We start from the raw sequence: 16,852 nt of genomic DNA, 5'->3' as shown, positions 1-16,852 counted from the left end.
TTAATGAATGTTTATATAATTTTTTTAGTAGACTTAAGGTATGGAGATCCAAATTACAGAAAGACCCGTTATCTGAAAACGCCCAGGTCCCAAGCCTTCTGGATAACAGATCCCATACCTGTACTACATTCAAGTAACAATTTCCAACTCCTCTTAGTATGAGACTTGAAAAATAAATTTGGTGCGTGGGGTCATTATTCTTGCAGACATAGTTATAATTTAACAAAAGGGCTTGAAACTTTGGAACAACTGGAACTACAAATGATGGATGCTGCTGGTGCAGATAGACAAATGTTTGTAAGGGTGCATTTAAATGACCACAACAGAGTAAATGTGGTCACATCAAAGGCTCTTTTTATATACTGTACTGGCTTGGTTACATTTTCTGGTTGCCTTTGTGTCAGTGAATTTATTTACAGTACAAATCTGTAAGAACTGCAGCCTCAGAAAATGAGTAGATTTGGATAAAATTATATAATATTCAATTTAAGTTCAGGCTACAGATCAATAATGCACAATCACATTACTTCAAAATGTGACAAGTCTGTCTGACAAATTGGTTAAAAGCTGCGGTGGCTTAAGCACAGATAATGGGCATATTTTCACGTTGCCATAGTAAAAGCAACATCACTAATTTGAGAAAGATCACAAAAAGATTTGTAAATGTCAAATGAGTAGGATCATATATATAACCTCAACTAATTGTACTTGCAAAAATAGCTTGCCGCTAACACTGTTACTTTATTTGGCTTTACAACAGTATTCAAATGTCAAAACAAGCTCCTGATGTATAGCCAATTACTCCTTTTTGGGCAATACACACAAGCATGTCAGCCTTGACACACACATGTGAATGCCCACCCTGGTGTATATGCGTGGGTTTATTTGTTACTAGCATTTCTAATAAGAAGTTAGCGATAATTGCTGTTAATGAGATAATGCAGCATTCATTGTATTTAATTTTGTTAAAGGAGAATGCAAGTCAAAATTTAAAAAGCATACTGCCCAATAGTCCTCCTATTGTTTAGTAAAAACGCCACACTTTTGGCTAACCTAATCAAATATTTACTCAGTCACACTTACTTCACATCTAGAACAGGCAGCCATCTCTAAAAAGGTATTCTCCCTTCCTTTCCCTCCTTGCTTCATACTGCACATGTGTTTCATTACCTCCCCCCCCCCCCTCTGCCAGATCCGCTTCTGATTGGCTGGTGGGCATGTGTAGCTTAGAACAGGAGACAGGATCAAGTTACACACATGCTCAGAGAATAGGAAGGCTGCCGCTGGCAGCCTACAGGAAGGGGAGACAGATTTCAGTGATGTCACTGTAGTCTTCCCTTATTTGGCTCCTCCATGAACTTTTATGATGCTTGTGGTACTCTCCAAGTTTTTTTACATTTTACTGTGGCTCAAGAGTAAGAAAGGTTGGGGATCCCTGCTTTAGCGTCTCCATCTATCACGTGTTCCTACACAAGATGGTTATGCGCTTTGGCTGCTGCCAATTTTGGCTTCTAAAGCAGAAGGCTTCTTGAATAAAAATGCTTTCCATTTGTCGCTGTGTTGGGTCGGGAGGGACAGTAGCACCTTTAACTCAGTATATTTTCTATGGCAATTTGAACAGAATCTACCACCACTGGTGTTGTGTCCTGTGTGTTATCTGACAGGGGCACACTAATCCCAGTAAGGTATTTTGCAAAAGAATGCTTTTCACATTACTGTTATTATCTTATGGCAAGTATCTGTCAGAATATTCTTTTGGTAAATGTTCTCCTCATCGCTTGATAAATAAGTCTCATTATATTTTTTCATCATATTAGTATTAACTGGGAATGCTGAAGAAAAAAAATATAACAAATATAATTTCATCCTGATGAGGTGCTTGCCCTTCAGCAAGTGGAGAAAAATAATTATAAGAAGTAGCTATCATTTATGAGTAATAAAATAAATGTCTTAGTCCAATTATGTCCTTATACTGTTTAGCTGAATTGCTGCCTCAATATTACATACGTCTTTGTTCTGTTCTGTTACTCTGCACACTTTTAAGTATTATGTATTTTATGTTTTTTACTTTGCTGCTTAATCCTGTTATCATTAAAATGGGCAGTGCATGATATTGATCTGTTTACAGATTTTTTTTTCTCAAAAAACATTAAGAAACATTCTTTTTACTGTTTTTTTCTCTAGTTCAATGAAAAGTTGTTCCTGTTATATGTATCATGGCTCAAATGTGTTGTTAATAAATACTCTATGTACTAAAAGTTCATTTTACAATTATGCTAGTGTCTGATTTTGGGAATGTGGAGGTGTTTTAGGGACTAAGGAGGATTAGTTTCTGTACTTTAACAATGGCACATTCACCTGCCATTTAGCCCATAAGATGGATATATTTTATTTTCTATCAATGTAGGTTTTTCTTTCTTTTGTGATATTCATCACAACACATACCCCCAAATGCACTAAGTTTACCCAGCTGCAGTAACGCATAGCAACCAGTAAGATGTTTGCTTTTAAACAGGTGACTAGTAAATACTACCTGCTGGTTGGTTGCTATGAGTTACTTCTCCTAGGCAAACGTAGTGCCTTTTATTACATTACCCCTTAATACCTCAGGCATTTGCTCTTAAAGAATAAGTAAACCTTTTTTTTTCTATCAGTAAAATTACTCTAGACAGCCTCCAGAATTACCTACCTTTGTCCCTGCATTCTCTCTGACCTGGTTCCTCAGTTAGAAGTTGATAGTTTTCCTTTGCTTCCTTGTGCAGAGTGAAGCCCTGCGCCCACTTCCTGTTCAGGTCTCTCATCAAAAAAAAAAAAAAACCTGCTCATGCACAGACTGGCTCCTGCTGCCTCCAGGCATGCCCAGAAGGCTCTCCAGGTCAACTACAGGTAGTCAAATTGAAGAGAGAACTGAACGGGAAGTGGGGGCGGGGCTTCACTCTGCACAAGGAAGCAAAGAAAAACTGAAACTTATAACTGAGGAACCAGGTCAGAGAGAATGCTGGGACAAAGGTAGGTAATTCTGGAGGCTGTTTAGAGTAATTTTACTGATAGAAAAAAAAAAGGTTTACTTATTTTTTAAATTGCTCATAACATATGAGTCAGTTCCTTTACCCGTGACAATTACTGTTTTTTACTTAAGTAAGATGTTATGTGGTGAAAATGCTTAGAGCTTATTCCCTTCTGAGTAGGATTTGGTTCAGGCCAAGGACAGGCCACGGACTTTAATAAATTGCGACAAAATTGGGATTAGGCATTAAAAAAAAAAAACAAAGTGAAAAAATTGAGCTTTAGTAAAGTGTCTGTGTGAAAAGGACATAAATTAGGGTGCGACTTCTTAATTGATTTTAACCTTCCTTCTTTGGTTTTTTCATTAATAAAAGTTATGTTTTAGAGTACAAATGCATCAACTTTTTGTACATAGAATTTTCCCTTGTTCATTTCTCACATTTATCATTGCCTCCATCAGTGTTCTGAAAGCATGAAGAAGTTGAGAAATATTGCTCCAAAACCAAATAAACTGTGTATGTATGTAGCTCTGTGAATGTCCTTACGGATGGATTTATCATGAATATAAAAATGTTCCTTTACAAGGAGCAAATTGCTGTATTTAGGAAAGAGTGTGTTTTTATTTATGTCCTACAAACCACTATAGACTACATCCATTGAAAGCAAAGGTTCAGATTCAGGCATTACATGTTTGCCTTGAGAAAAGGCTGCATAAAAGGTTATCACCTCTTTATATGCCAGAATTTAAATTATTTAAATGTATAAATATGCATGATGTTACACAGGATATTGTAATCCACAATAGTGGAAATAGAAAGGCACACACTAGAATAGCGGGATCGCAGGTGACTAATATAATAATAAGAATAGAAAAGTGCATGCTGCCTGCTGATTGGTGGCTATATGTTACTAGATCTGGAGCAAACTATGCACTAATCTGTGTTTACTGTTTTGACAACCTGTGCTTGCCATCCTTATAAATATCTGCGCCTTCTAGAAGAGCAAATGGCCATTGAATTTCCAATCAAGCTGTCTTTCCCAACTTCCAACTGAGCCACCGCCCCCCAACAATTTGGAAATCACTGCTTTAAAGTATATCATGCCTCTAAATACTGTCCTTCGTTAAACCAAAGTTATAAGCTGAATTCATGTTTCAACCACTTCTTGGTAAAATACCATATTCCCATAATGAAGACTTAATCAACAGTTTATTTTTATCCTAATAAGCAACCTGTTAAAGAATCTTACCAAATTTTAATATATAAGTAAATATGGCTCTGTAACACTATTTTGACTTAGATTAGGGCAAACCCAGGCTAGTAGTGTAGTGTAGAGCATGTGTTACATGCGACCCTTGAGTCTTAGGCACGGGCCTCCGCTATGTGGGAGAATAAGGAATAGGAGCTGAGGATGTAGTTGAACTACAACTTGCTGAGGTTGTGTGGTGCGGATGATATAAATGGACGCCAGAGAGGTTCTTATGGTAAAACTATGATACAGATTTATTGTCCAAGAAAAGCAGTGGTGAAATCAGGGTAATCATATACTCACAAGCACAAGCAGTAAGATGGTACAATTGAAATACGCTCTGATGCAGAAGAGAGGGTATGCACCTTTATCCCACCTCTTGGTAAAGTTGATAACCTCTAGTGGATGAGTCCTCCAGGTGAGTATGATCAGGGGTTATACTGCCTGTCACTATCTCTACTCCGTGGCCCTGCACTGAGGCAACATTGCCGGATAGGAGACTACTCCCGAATCTAATCACACCTTTGGTGGGGCTAATGGTTGCCCTTTCTAGCTAAAGCTGACTATGCTCATTTCTCCTAGAGAGTGCTATTAAATAAATCTGCTGTGCTTGCTTATCCTCTTTCACGGGGCCCTGTCCCCGACTTTCACTAGAGGTAAAATGCCCTCATTCTAGGGCACAATGGCTTCTGGGGCCTACAGTCTGCTCCCAGGCTCAGATGGAGCTCTGCTTGGGACACAGCATGCAGCCAAAAGAGGAAGCCACTCCTCTTTGCTAGACACTATATCAGTCTGCAAGGGGAGTGGTCAACCTGACTAAACCTATAAGGAATAGTGTTAGAACTGTAACTTAAGTACAGGGGCTCTTACCCAATAACAATAGAGGTGTGAAGAGGAAATAAAGCCATAGGGAGCTTAACCCTATGGGTCCCTACAGCTCTTTTATATAAAGCCACCATTTTGTGATGAGCTGTGTGATGGCTTTATTTAAAGAGAACTGTTTTGCCCAAATTCAATGGGTGCTAAAGAAAGTCTGATAAATATATACTATACAGATAATTTAATAACGTATAAACAACACCTCAGCTGGACAGTCACAGGTTGAATCTCCCTGACACAGAGGAAAAAATCCAAGCAGGGAGTAGAAATCTTTTTTGAGACGTGATTAAAAAGAAGAAAAAAGGACAGGTAAAATGTAACAAAGAAATCAGTATTGGATTTAAAAAAAAAAAAGGTTGGGAGACTGCAGTGACACCTTACAGAACTCTGATTTTCTCTATTAGGAAAAATTGATTTTTAAAGAACACTGGCAAGTCTGCACCAAGGCAGCATGATTAGGAAAGACGAAGTTAGTGAAGATAGTGCTAGACAGGGACAGGATACCATCAAGTCACTGACTGCCTTGTCACCTAGGAAGGCCTGGCATGAGTGGCATAGATTGATTTTATTCTCAGTATCAATGAATACAGATGTTAGGATATTTGGATATGTATACATACAAGTTTGATTGCAGTTTGCAGGTAAATAGCTTGTAACTGTCCCTTTAATATCTTTGTGAAACCACAATCATAAAATAATCATGAAGATTTATCTGCAGTTTTAGCTGAAGCCACTGATTATGAACTATGCTTAAATTGCCATGTTCTAGTTTGAGTTGGTTAATATTTTTTTATCTAAGGATACTGTCACTGTTAATTACTGAGATTTTATGAGGGACAATTAAACAATGACTGAAACAGATCGCTTGTTGTTATACCCTATGGCCTTGGCGGTTGGACTTATTCAGTTCAAGCAGCAAAAGCAGGTCTAGCTTCTGGTCAGGGTCTCAAATAAGTTTTGACCCCAAATCTAACTCTGTTTGACTTTGAACCTTGATTTCAAGAGTATCTAATAAAGCAAATAGTTTTTTCTCCCTAATAACACCCTAACTCTCATTCAGTCCCCGGCACTGCTCCAGGTCCCCTTGGGGCCAATCCCCTGATTTTAGAAACTTGTGCCCTGTGAGAATTGGCTTGACTTATGATTCATAGAGCTGCATTGCTTAATTGCTACAACATTCCCTGGCACCACACTTTACAAATAATTACATATTACCATTCCTGGCTAGTCCTGGATGAATACTCAGTGTGTGTTCTTGAAATGGCTTTGTTGGCTAACTGGCTTGAAGTGGTCAGTGTGGGTCAGTTCTTTCCTTCTGTGCTTAGAGGCTGCTCATTATCCAAGCTTTCCAGTTTTCCACACTGCTGCCTTGACATATACCATTTAGTTTACAGCTACTGCAACCCATTTCATTGCCCGAGTGGCTTTTTTTTTTTTTTTTAAATCTGCCAGTTTTTTGTAGCAGATGGGATTCTGGCTTGGGTCCTGTACCACCAGCTGCACGTGCTCTGGCTTTGCTTCCTTATACAGCTTGGGAATGGGATTCTTTTCTGACACTGACTTTAACTGCCTAATCAACTTTCCTCTAAAACTCTTGTTCTTATGGACTAAAACCCAGGCTATCTACATGTTTATGCTTCTCAAAAGCTTGATTTTGAAGTGTATATTTATTGATGATGCATTAAACAGGAAAACCCCTAAACCGCTTAGTTTGGTTAAATATTTCAGGCATGGTGATGGTTTACTGGATACAAATTTTCACAGGCTTCCCTCAGCGATTGTGCCAGCAGTGTGTGCATGGTTACTGACTGTGTTTTTTATTTAATCCATATAGGTCATGGCTCAAGTGGAAGGACAGCAAAAAAATCTGGTGCATGCTATTGAATCCCTTTCAGGCTCTGGCCCCCTGTCTGCCTTGGACCAGGACTTGCTCCTGCTAAAAGCTACCTCCGCTGCCACCCTTAGCTGCCTTGGAGAATGTCTCCATTTACTACAGCAGAGTGTATATCAAAGTGGGCAAAACAACAAGAACATATCTACAGGTTAGAGCAGACCGTCTATATATGTATTGACAATTGGCTAAAATGTGTATATTTTAGTATATTTTTCTATGTAGAATATATATTAGTATTTTGTATATATTATTGTTAATAGTTTTGATATTTGGTAGGGTTTTTGTAATGTTGTTTGGGTAATATGGTGTATATCATAATAGATTCCTGTTTAGAGATGTTGCTGTTGTTCCTTTGTAAGCTTAAAAGGCAACATAAGTCCCAGAACATAAAGCTATGAAAGCATGTAATCTACATATGAATTACTGTATTACACCTGTTTTTATATGAGTAACAAATTAAACTGCTTTCACTGTAAAAGAAAACAGCTTTTGAATTAAATGCAAAGAGGGTCTAAGAGGGTCACTGTAGTATAGGAACCAATGAGCAACTTAGGGACTGAAGCTTGTATTTTCCTGAGTGAATGCAGGCCTGCGATTGGTTATTCCCCTCCTACTATTCTCAACACGCACACCCCTCATTTGAAACATGGACAGGCACCAGATCTATAAGGAGATCCAAAAAAGGAGCCATTTTTAAAGGTAGTGATAAAACTGGCACCATATATTATTTAATATTGCCTAAAAGACTGGGGGATTTCAGTTATGCTATATGTCTTCTTTAATCAGTGATCCTCAACCAGTAGCTTTTGAGCAACATGTTGCCTTGGATGTTGCTCCCAGGTGCTTATTTATTTAATACTTGGCTTGGAGGCAAGTCTTGGTTGCATAAAACCCAGTCCACATAGGCGCTACCAAATAGCCAATCATAGCCCTTATTTTGCTCCTCCAGGTACCTTTTTCATGCTTGTGTTACTCCCCAACTCTTTTTACATTTGAATGTTGCTCACGGGTAAAAAAGGTTGGGGATCCCCTGCTTTATACACTAATATATATACTATACTATATATACTAATGCTACTACACACACACACACACACATATATATATATATAAAAATAAATCTGCTATATATATATATATGCTGGTTCTTCATGGGACACTAGTAGCCCAGAATGCAAAAATACAGATGCAAGCTGCCAATCATTAAAATATGCCTTATACATTTTTACATTATTGGTCTTCATATTTAATATTTAATTTCCTTTTTCGGTTCTGGGGCTCTCTGACCCTAACAACCAGGGATTTGTATGAATATCAATATCAAGTATGACCAGAATTGGTCCTAAGTAGAAAGAAAAGCAGTCAGTCTGATAGCAACCAGGTGATAGTTTAGGTGTCTCTTTAGAAAAAAAAACCCAAGAAATCATTTTAGAGCTGTTTCAAAATTGCTTAGATTATTCTTACTACAAAATACTAAGGAAAATGTACAGTGATGCACAGTGATAGGGAGCCATCAGTATTAAAGGGGTTGTTTTAAATTAACTTTTGATGTAGAAAGTGATATTCTGAGACAATTTGCATACGGTATTCATTTTGTATTTGCAGTTTTTTTGCTTTTTGTTCAGCAGCTCTCCAGTTTGGAATTTCAGCAGCTATCTGGTTCCTATGGTCCAATTTAACCTAGCAACTAGGCAGTGGTTTATAAGAGAGACAAGGATATGAATATAGGAGGGACTTAATAGAAAGATAAGTAATAAAAAGTAACAATAACAGTAAATTGTTAACCTCAGAGAGGTCAGTGACCCCCATTTGAAAGCTGGAAAGTGTCTGAAGAGGAAGACAAATAATTCAAAAACTATAAAAAATAAAAACCAATTGAAAAGTGGCCAAGAACAGGCTATTCTATAACATACTAAAAGTTAACCTGAAAGCAAACCACCCCTTGAAATGGTGAGTATTCTGCAAAAAGTGAAGAATAGTGGCTTAGTAGAATCTTAAAAAGGTATCAATTGCTATTGTCTAGGAAGGCAATAATAAGGGTGCTAATATGTAGTTTGGATGTTTCTAATAAGGTGAATGTGGGACACAGTGATATTGTCATGTCTAACCATGTAAGGAGAAGGAAAGGTAAAAACTAAGTAAGCTTTATCAGAAAGGTCTATGTAAATACAGCCATAAGCACTCCCAGAAACACTGCACTGAGTTCTCTAAACACAGGATTTCTTTTCTTCTTTTTTGTAAACATGTTCTTCGGTATCCTTCTTTACCGGGCCAGAGTCTGGGCAGTTCTCTCCCCTCTCCTGCTCCCCCCTCCCATAAGAATTCATGAAACTCACTCCCCCCACCCTTAGGAATATGTGATCTGAGCTATAAAGGCTAAGCTGCAAGCAGGAAGCTATGAAGACCAAGCTAAAATGGCAGCTGCATTCTTAAACAAACAGAGAAAACTTCTAGGGCTGTGTACTCTGTTTAGGTATGGTAAAGCTTTCTGCAGAATAAATATAGCGTTCTAGGTGGGACTAATGTGGCAAATCTATTGGCAGTAAAAATGACTCCTTTAAAAGAAAACTATACCCACAGAAAGAATACTTAACCAACAGATAGTTTATATGATATTAAGTTACCTATTAAATAATCTTACCAAACTGGAATCTATATATTAGTAAATATTACCCTTTTACATTTTTTCTTGAGCCACCATTTTGTGATGGTCTGTGTGTTCCCTCAGAGATCACCTGACAGGAAATAATCCAGCTTTATCTGTTACAGGGGTGTGAGTAAAAGACCGAGGTTTGTCCATTAATTGGCTGATGTGACCTAACATATATGTGTGCCCTTGGTTTGTTTGTGTGTACTTTGAATAGTATATCACCAGGGGGCCGCCCTTAGTATTTAAAAAGGCAATTTTATATTTAGGAGTACCCAATGGCACATACAGTACTACTAAAAAGTATATTTTTATGAAAATGGTTTATTTATATGAAGCAGGGTTTTACATATAAACTGTTTATGCAATACTTTTTTTTATAGAGACCTACATTGTTTGGGGGTATAGTTTTCCTTTAATAAAGATACACCAACCTGAATATAATTAAATGGATATCCCAAATCAGTATGGAAACAGGCTGCCCCTAAACTAAACACTTTTATATTCTTATCTAAATTATTTATGGTACTGATCTCCAGAAGTCCTCATAATGCCTTTGTGCCTTGCTTACAGTGGTTGTGCGCATTACATAGATTTTAAAGCAGAGTAGGACAAATTGACATAATAAGGAATGCTAATGTGTTGTCATTATAGGATTCACATTTAAAGACTCACACCAAAACTGAAAATTTTGAAAGGAAAATTACCCTGGCTCTAAATAGTGCTAAAATGATCTGCCTGTCCATAATTTCTGCTACATATATTCTTCTTAAGTGCTCATTGGCTCATTTAACCATTACAGCTTGTGGAAAGGAATCTTTTTTTAAGAAGCAGCAGGAAGCAGAGATGATAACTAATTAGGGCAAAAGTAATTGGCAAGTGCACTTCTTGGAGATTAATGCTCTGGCCTCTGCAGGACATTTGGTACCTCACAGTGTCACAGCAAATTAAGATAACCAGTGTTGCATGACATTGTGGTTTTTGCATTGGATTAAACAACTTTATTGATTGCCTTTCCAAAATGACATTGAATTGGTCAAGGTTATGATGTTCTTGCGAGGCTTGACAGCAAAAACGGGCAAATCAGTACATTGCAGAACTAACACTGAACTGTAAAAAAAAGAGTTTAGAAAATAATACTGATGAATAAAAATAGTTGATAAAGTTTTTGCAAAGGTTTTTAAATCCTATACCTTACACAGTGGGGCTTGTTTTTGCACAGAGCTACTATCTTCTGTGTTATCTCCAGAAGGTATTGGTGTTGTATACAAGTGTTTCCTAGATTTTTAATAAACATGAAGAAAGCATTAACAGGTTATAGCCTAACATGGTACAGGTATAGGACCCATTATCCAGAATGCTCGGGACCAAGGGTATTCCGGATAAGGGGTCTTTCCGTAATTTGGATCTCAATACCTTAAGTCTACTAAAAAATCAATAAAACATTAATTAAACCAAATAGGATTGTTTTGCATCCAATAAGGATTAATTATATCTTAGTTGGAATCAATTACAAGGTTCTGTTTTATTTCTACATAGAAAAAGGAAATCAGTTTTAAAATTCTGAATTATTTGATTAAAATGGAGTCTATGGGAGACGGGCATTCCGTAATTCGGAGCTTTCTGGATAACGGGTTTCCGGATAAGGGGTCCGATACCTGTACTTACAGGTATGGGACCTTTTATCCAGAATGCTTGGGACCTGAGTTTTTTGTGGATAAGGGATCTTTCCATAATTTGGATCACCATACTTTAAAATTATTTAAACATTAAATAAACCCAATAGGATTGTTTTGCCTCTAATAAGGATTGATTAAATCGTAGTTGGGATAAAGTACAAGGTACTGTTTTATTATTACAGAAAAAAAGTTTAAAAAAGAAAATTGAATTATTTAATTAAAATGGATTCTATGAGAGATGGCCTTTCTGTCATTTTGGAGCTTTCTGGGTAACAAGCTTCCTGGTAATGTATCCTATACCCGTATCTTTAAATGGAGTTGTTTAAAAAGAAGGCAGTTTTAAAGTTTCGTAAAATGCTCCATGTAGTCTCTGGTTAGAAAGGTCCCTGGGTGAAGAACAGAGAAACCTAGTTTTTTTTTATAATACTTAAAAACACAAGGAAAAACACAAGAAAAAGCAAACACGCTTGCTGGAAAGTCAGAAGAATGCCCACGTGCCTCAAGCTGTACATTTTGCCACAACTGTGCTCAAAGAGCATTCTTGCTTCTAAAAGCACTTGTCATTTGTGAGATTTAAAAAAAGGAACAAGATTTATCAGCAATGAAGCCATATATTTAAACAGCGTGCATACAGGGCTGCAAAGAATTTTAAGGTAATCATTGTTATCCTCTGTTCTCAGACAGTATCCTGAGCTGGCATGGACCAAAGTCTCATTCTACAGAAAATCTTAAAAATGGACACCTCAGTTCTTTACCATCTTCTGATACCAATCTAACATGGCCAATTATACCAAGCATGCCTCAAGACTATAAAGTACTTGAACGAGATACAGAGGTAAGCCTTAAGTGTCCCTGAGGGTATGTATTGGACTGATAAATACAGAAGCTGTAACCATGGTACTTTGCATCATTCCAAAAGTCAGAGGTATATCAGAGGCAAAATATGGACTTTTTTCCAATTTCTTTTAAATTTAATCTGATGAATGTTAAAGAGGTATTTTTAGTATTTCTAGGATAATTACGCCCATTGAAACTGAAGGTACTGCTCAGTTCAGGAAAAAAAACATATTTTCAGGTTTCCTGTAATAAAGAACTAAAGCTTAACAAGTAGTAGAATAGAAATATTGTGCATTATGTGTTGGGCTTCTGTACCAGCCCAAGGCATCCACAACCATTTAGCAGAAAAGATCTGTGCCTCTAAAAATGCCCCAGTAGCTCCCCATCTTTTCTGCTGATTCACTACATGTGGTCTGTGCTTCTGTCACCAGGGGGGATTTTAGTTATTTAGCCGCCCTGAGGCGGCTCCGAGATGCTGCCCCCCTTACCTCCCAGTGCTTACCTTTCCTGTGCCAGAGGGGCTTCATGGGAGATTAAGCTCTTAAATCTGCCAGGAGTGGCTTTTTGCCTCATCTGGTAATTCATGGGGTGCTGCCTTGCCTTGTCTCAACTCACAATATACAATAAATAGAGAATATAAATTTTAGTACATAAGGCAGGTTAGTAATTAATACAGATTATTTGTACATGGCTGGTCTGAAACAAGTGCAACTAGCCTTACAAATTAATATATAGCCCAGTAGCATCAGCTTCTATGACAGGCCAGTCTAATTTGCTGCTTGATAATTTGCGATGACCCCTAAGCCTACCTTCTCAACAGCTGCTCAGAGCACACTGTGACTGTGTCACTGATACATCTAACAAAACCCAAGATGGGGAGCTCCTGTTACAACTCGGAAGGCCTGGATCATTACTATTATGGACATAAGTTCTGTATATAAAATACTGCATTTCTAGCGATATTCATTTTAGGGGTTTAGTTCTTATTTAACCAAGTGTGTTTTCAAGGCAAAAGAAATTAGCATGCAAAGATGTTGCTCAAGTAGGCCAAAAATCTAAAAGATATTGTCAGTATTCTGTTTCAATTCACTAGCACAGCCGGTACAAATGATACTTGATACCAATATTATGACAGACAAGGAAGGTAACAGATATATAAAGGCTTTTTTCAAGGAAAAGGCTAATATATACATAGTATATTATTTAACATACAGAAAGTCATTTGGTTAATGTTAATGTTTTAATTTGATGATAGTGTCACTTCAATGTCCTGGCTTAAATAATTAATAATTTACCCTCATATTCAGAGAACTATAAGTCACAAAGTAGTTCCGTGACCATATAAAGGCACGAGGCTAAAGGCCAAGTGCTTTTATACAGGTCATGGAACTCTGAAGTGACTTCTAATATCCGTATATTTTACAACAGGGGGTACATTATTTGTTATAATAATTGTTGTGACAAATGACCACTAAGCACTGATTATAACCAATGGGGATCATTATAGGGATCATTTACTACAGACCATGGAAAGAATAGCACACTGCCTTGAAGGTCATAAATGACCTGTCTTATATTTGTGTTTTATGATTTCAATCTCATGCTTTGTCCCCAGTACATCAGCACTACAATATTATACAATAAGCTCAATATTTAGCTGTTAGATTTGATTTAAAGGAACAGTAACACCAAACAATGAAGGTGTATCAAAGTAATTAATGTATTATGTAGTATTGCCCCGCACTGGTAATACTGGTGTGTTTGCTTCAGAAACCTTACTATAGTCTGTATAAACAAAGTCAAGCCACAGGGGCAGCAATCCAGGCTGAAAAAATGAGAAAAGGCACAGGTTACATAGCAGATAACAGATTAGCTGTGTAGATTCCCATTGAATTCTATAAAACGTATGTGTACGGGTTTACCAAAAATAGGCCCTTAGGACAGACACCCCTAGTTAACAGGGACACTGGGATGACTGGGTTCTAAATAGTTAACAGGGAGTATCCCTGCAGTTTGGGTTATGGCCACCGGGTGGTGCATAGGCCCATATAAAGGGTTGCAGCCATGTGCTAGCAGACATATTAGGCTTGGGTAGAGGAACTCCCAGGCCCAGTTAATAGATAGTAGTTAAAGTAATAGGAAACTCTAGGAGTGCCATGTAGGACACCAAGTTAGAATGGGCGGATATTGCCCCTCCAGGAGTGGTAGTGGGGTTAAGACCCCCCAGCATTACATTTGCTGGAGTGCAGGGCGCAAAGTGGCTAGGTAGGTAGAACCAGTCCCCGCTAGTCCAGGAGGCCGGATCTGAGGGTGCCTAGCGAGAGTACCGGTGTGGGTCCCTGTGGTGTAACATCCTAGCGTGAGTACCGGGAGAACTCTATGATAGAGTGTCCCTGCCGAGAGTACCGGGGAGAGCACCTAGAGGGGTGCACATGACGAGAGTATATGTGTATGAATGATATGCCACTCCTGGAGAGGTCTCTGCCTGAATAAACCGTTGCATCTATTTCACATACTGTGTCTGAATAGCTATCAAGCCCAGAGGACCACTACCAATCTGGTAAGGAATAACCCCAGGGTGGGGTATATCAACCAGGAGTACGTGGGTCCCAAGAGGGGTATAGTATCTTGTTCGTTTCGCAGGGTGTGGATTATAGGTCCACAAGACCATCCCTGGGTGGAGGCACGCCATTAAGGGGAGAAATCCCTGCAAACCCCCATAGTAAGCGGGGACTCAGGACTCCTGTAGCGCCAAATCAAAGTAATCAGCAGGTATGTCTATGAAGATTTTCATTCATCCAGGTCATGGTATATCTAGTATAAATAAATTTGAAGCAACTGGACTTGTTTAGTAATCATTGAAGACGTTTCACTACTCATCCGAGCAGCTTCTTCAGTTCAACTGACTGGTATGGGAAGTCCTCAGCATATATACTCTTCCACTAATCCAATCACAATGGCACTATGTAACTCTTCACACATCCATTCATGCAACTCTAACAAGTAACACCTGATACTTGGTAAAGTAACTCCACAGCATTCACACCTCTGTGAGTTTCAGATGTCTTCTGAAGAGTTACATAGTGCCATTGTGATTGGATTAGTGCAGGGATCCCCAACCTTTTATACCCGTGAGCCACATTCAAATGGAAAAAGGGTTGGAGAGCAACACAAGCATAAAAAAGGTTCCTGGTGGTGCCAATAAGAGCAATAATTGGCTATTTAATAGGCCCCATGTGGCTCTGTCTGGCATTATATTGAGTTTGTATGCAACCAAAACTTGCCTCCAAGCCAAGAATTCAACAATGAACACCTACTTTGAGGCCCCTGGGAGCAACATCCAAGGGGTTGGGGGGCAACATGTTGCTCACGAGCCACTGGTTGGGGATCACTGGATTAGTGGAAGGGTATATATGCTGAGGACTTCCCATACCAGTCAGTTGAACTGAAGAAGCTGCTCGGATGAGTAGTGAAACGTCTTGTTGCTTCGTCAGTTGCTTCAAATTTATTTATACTAGATAATCAGCAGGTAGTAGCACTGAATCCGCAAAAGTGGGCTACATATGTTATGTGCTATGTAACCTGCGCATTTTCTCCTTTTTTTCAGCCTGGATTGCTGCCCCTGTGGCTTGACAGCAGCTTTGTTTATATAAACTATAGTAGGGTTTCTGAACCAAACACACCAGTATTACCAGTGCAGGGCCACAGTACATTATATTGTAATTTCTTTCAATATTCAATTTTTTTTGTGTTTCTATCCTTTAAAAGCAGAACCCCAGTTCTAAGATATGTGGTGTGTAAAAATGACTGCTATACTTACTTATTCAACCCGCTATAAGCTTGGATAACCTTACCTAGTAGCCCTGTAAGGACAGAATATTCAGCTCTGCATTGTATCAAAGTATAGATCATTAAGGTTTCAGAGACTATTGCTCTATGAAATATTAATATCCTTCCTTGCAGAGGAATCTGAAAACCTTTGAATGGAACTTCTCACTACATGCCTTTTCAATACCTGAGAAGTTTTGAGAGTTGTTCATGAGTTGCTGTACTGTCAAAGTCTATGAGAACCTTGCGGAATTTTCCAATAAAAAAATATTGTGTGTTTTAAGCAACAGTATAAATATCCTAGAACCCTCTGTGACACACTGGAAATTTGGTGACAAATTTGGAATTTTCAAATTTTTATCTCCCATTTAGATTGAGAATGTTATTATAAATGTTCATGTGTACTTCTTAATTCAATTCTTTAAAGTTGTGAACATTAAAGGGGTTGTTCACCTTTAAACTGATTGTAATATGGCATAGACATTGATATTCTGAGACAATTCACACTTTATTATTTTTTGTGGTTTTTCAGTTATTTAGCTTTTTATTCAGATGCTCTCAAACATCTTATTTGCTATCAAATGTGCTAGGCTAGGGTCTTGTTTACCTTAGCAACCACGCATTGTTTTAAATGAGAGACTGGAATATGAATAGTAGAGGGACTGAATAGAAATATAAGATTTACAAAGTAACAATAATAATAAAATTGTAAGGTCACAGAGCTACCGGTATCAGTGACCCCCATTTGAAAGCTGGAAAAATGTAGAAGAGGAAGGCAAATTATATAGAAAGTACAAAAAATACAGAATGAAGGTCAATTGCAAAGTTACTCGG

The 16,852-nt window shown here is 38.0% G+C and overlaps 1 protein-coding gene across 1 annotated transcript in view; it reads left to right on the top strand.

Annotated features, from left to right (window-relative positions):
• The window catches only part of osbpl10 (oxysterol binding protein like 10), a 205,078-nt gene that overhangs the window by 136,345 nt on the left and 51,881 nt on the right, over window positions 1-16,852 (top strand). The window contains exons 5-6 of the mRNA XM_002941816.5: window positions 6,968-7,175; window positions 12,034-12,188. Of these exons, the coding sequence (XP_002941862.1) occupies window positions 6,968-7,175; window positions 12,034-12,188 (363 nt within the window). The remainder of the gene's footprint in view (window positions 1-6,967; window positions 7,176-12,033; window positions 12,189-16,852) is intronic.

This window comes from Xenopus tropicalis, chromosome 6, assembly GCF_000004195.4.
Source record: "Xenopus tropicalis strain Nigerian chromosome 6, UCB_Xtro_10.0, whole genome shotgun sequence".
Taxonomy (NCBI): Eukaryota; Metazoa; Chordata; class Amphibia; order Anura; family Pipidae; genus Xenopus; species Xenopus tropicalis.
This window is presented reverse-complemented; position numbering and strand designations above follow the sequence as displayed.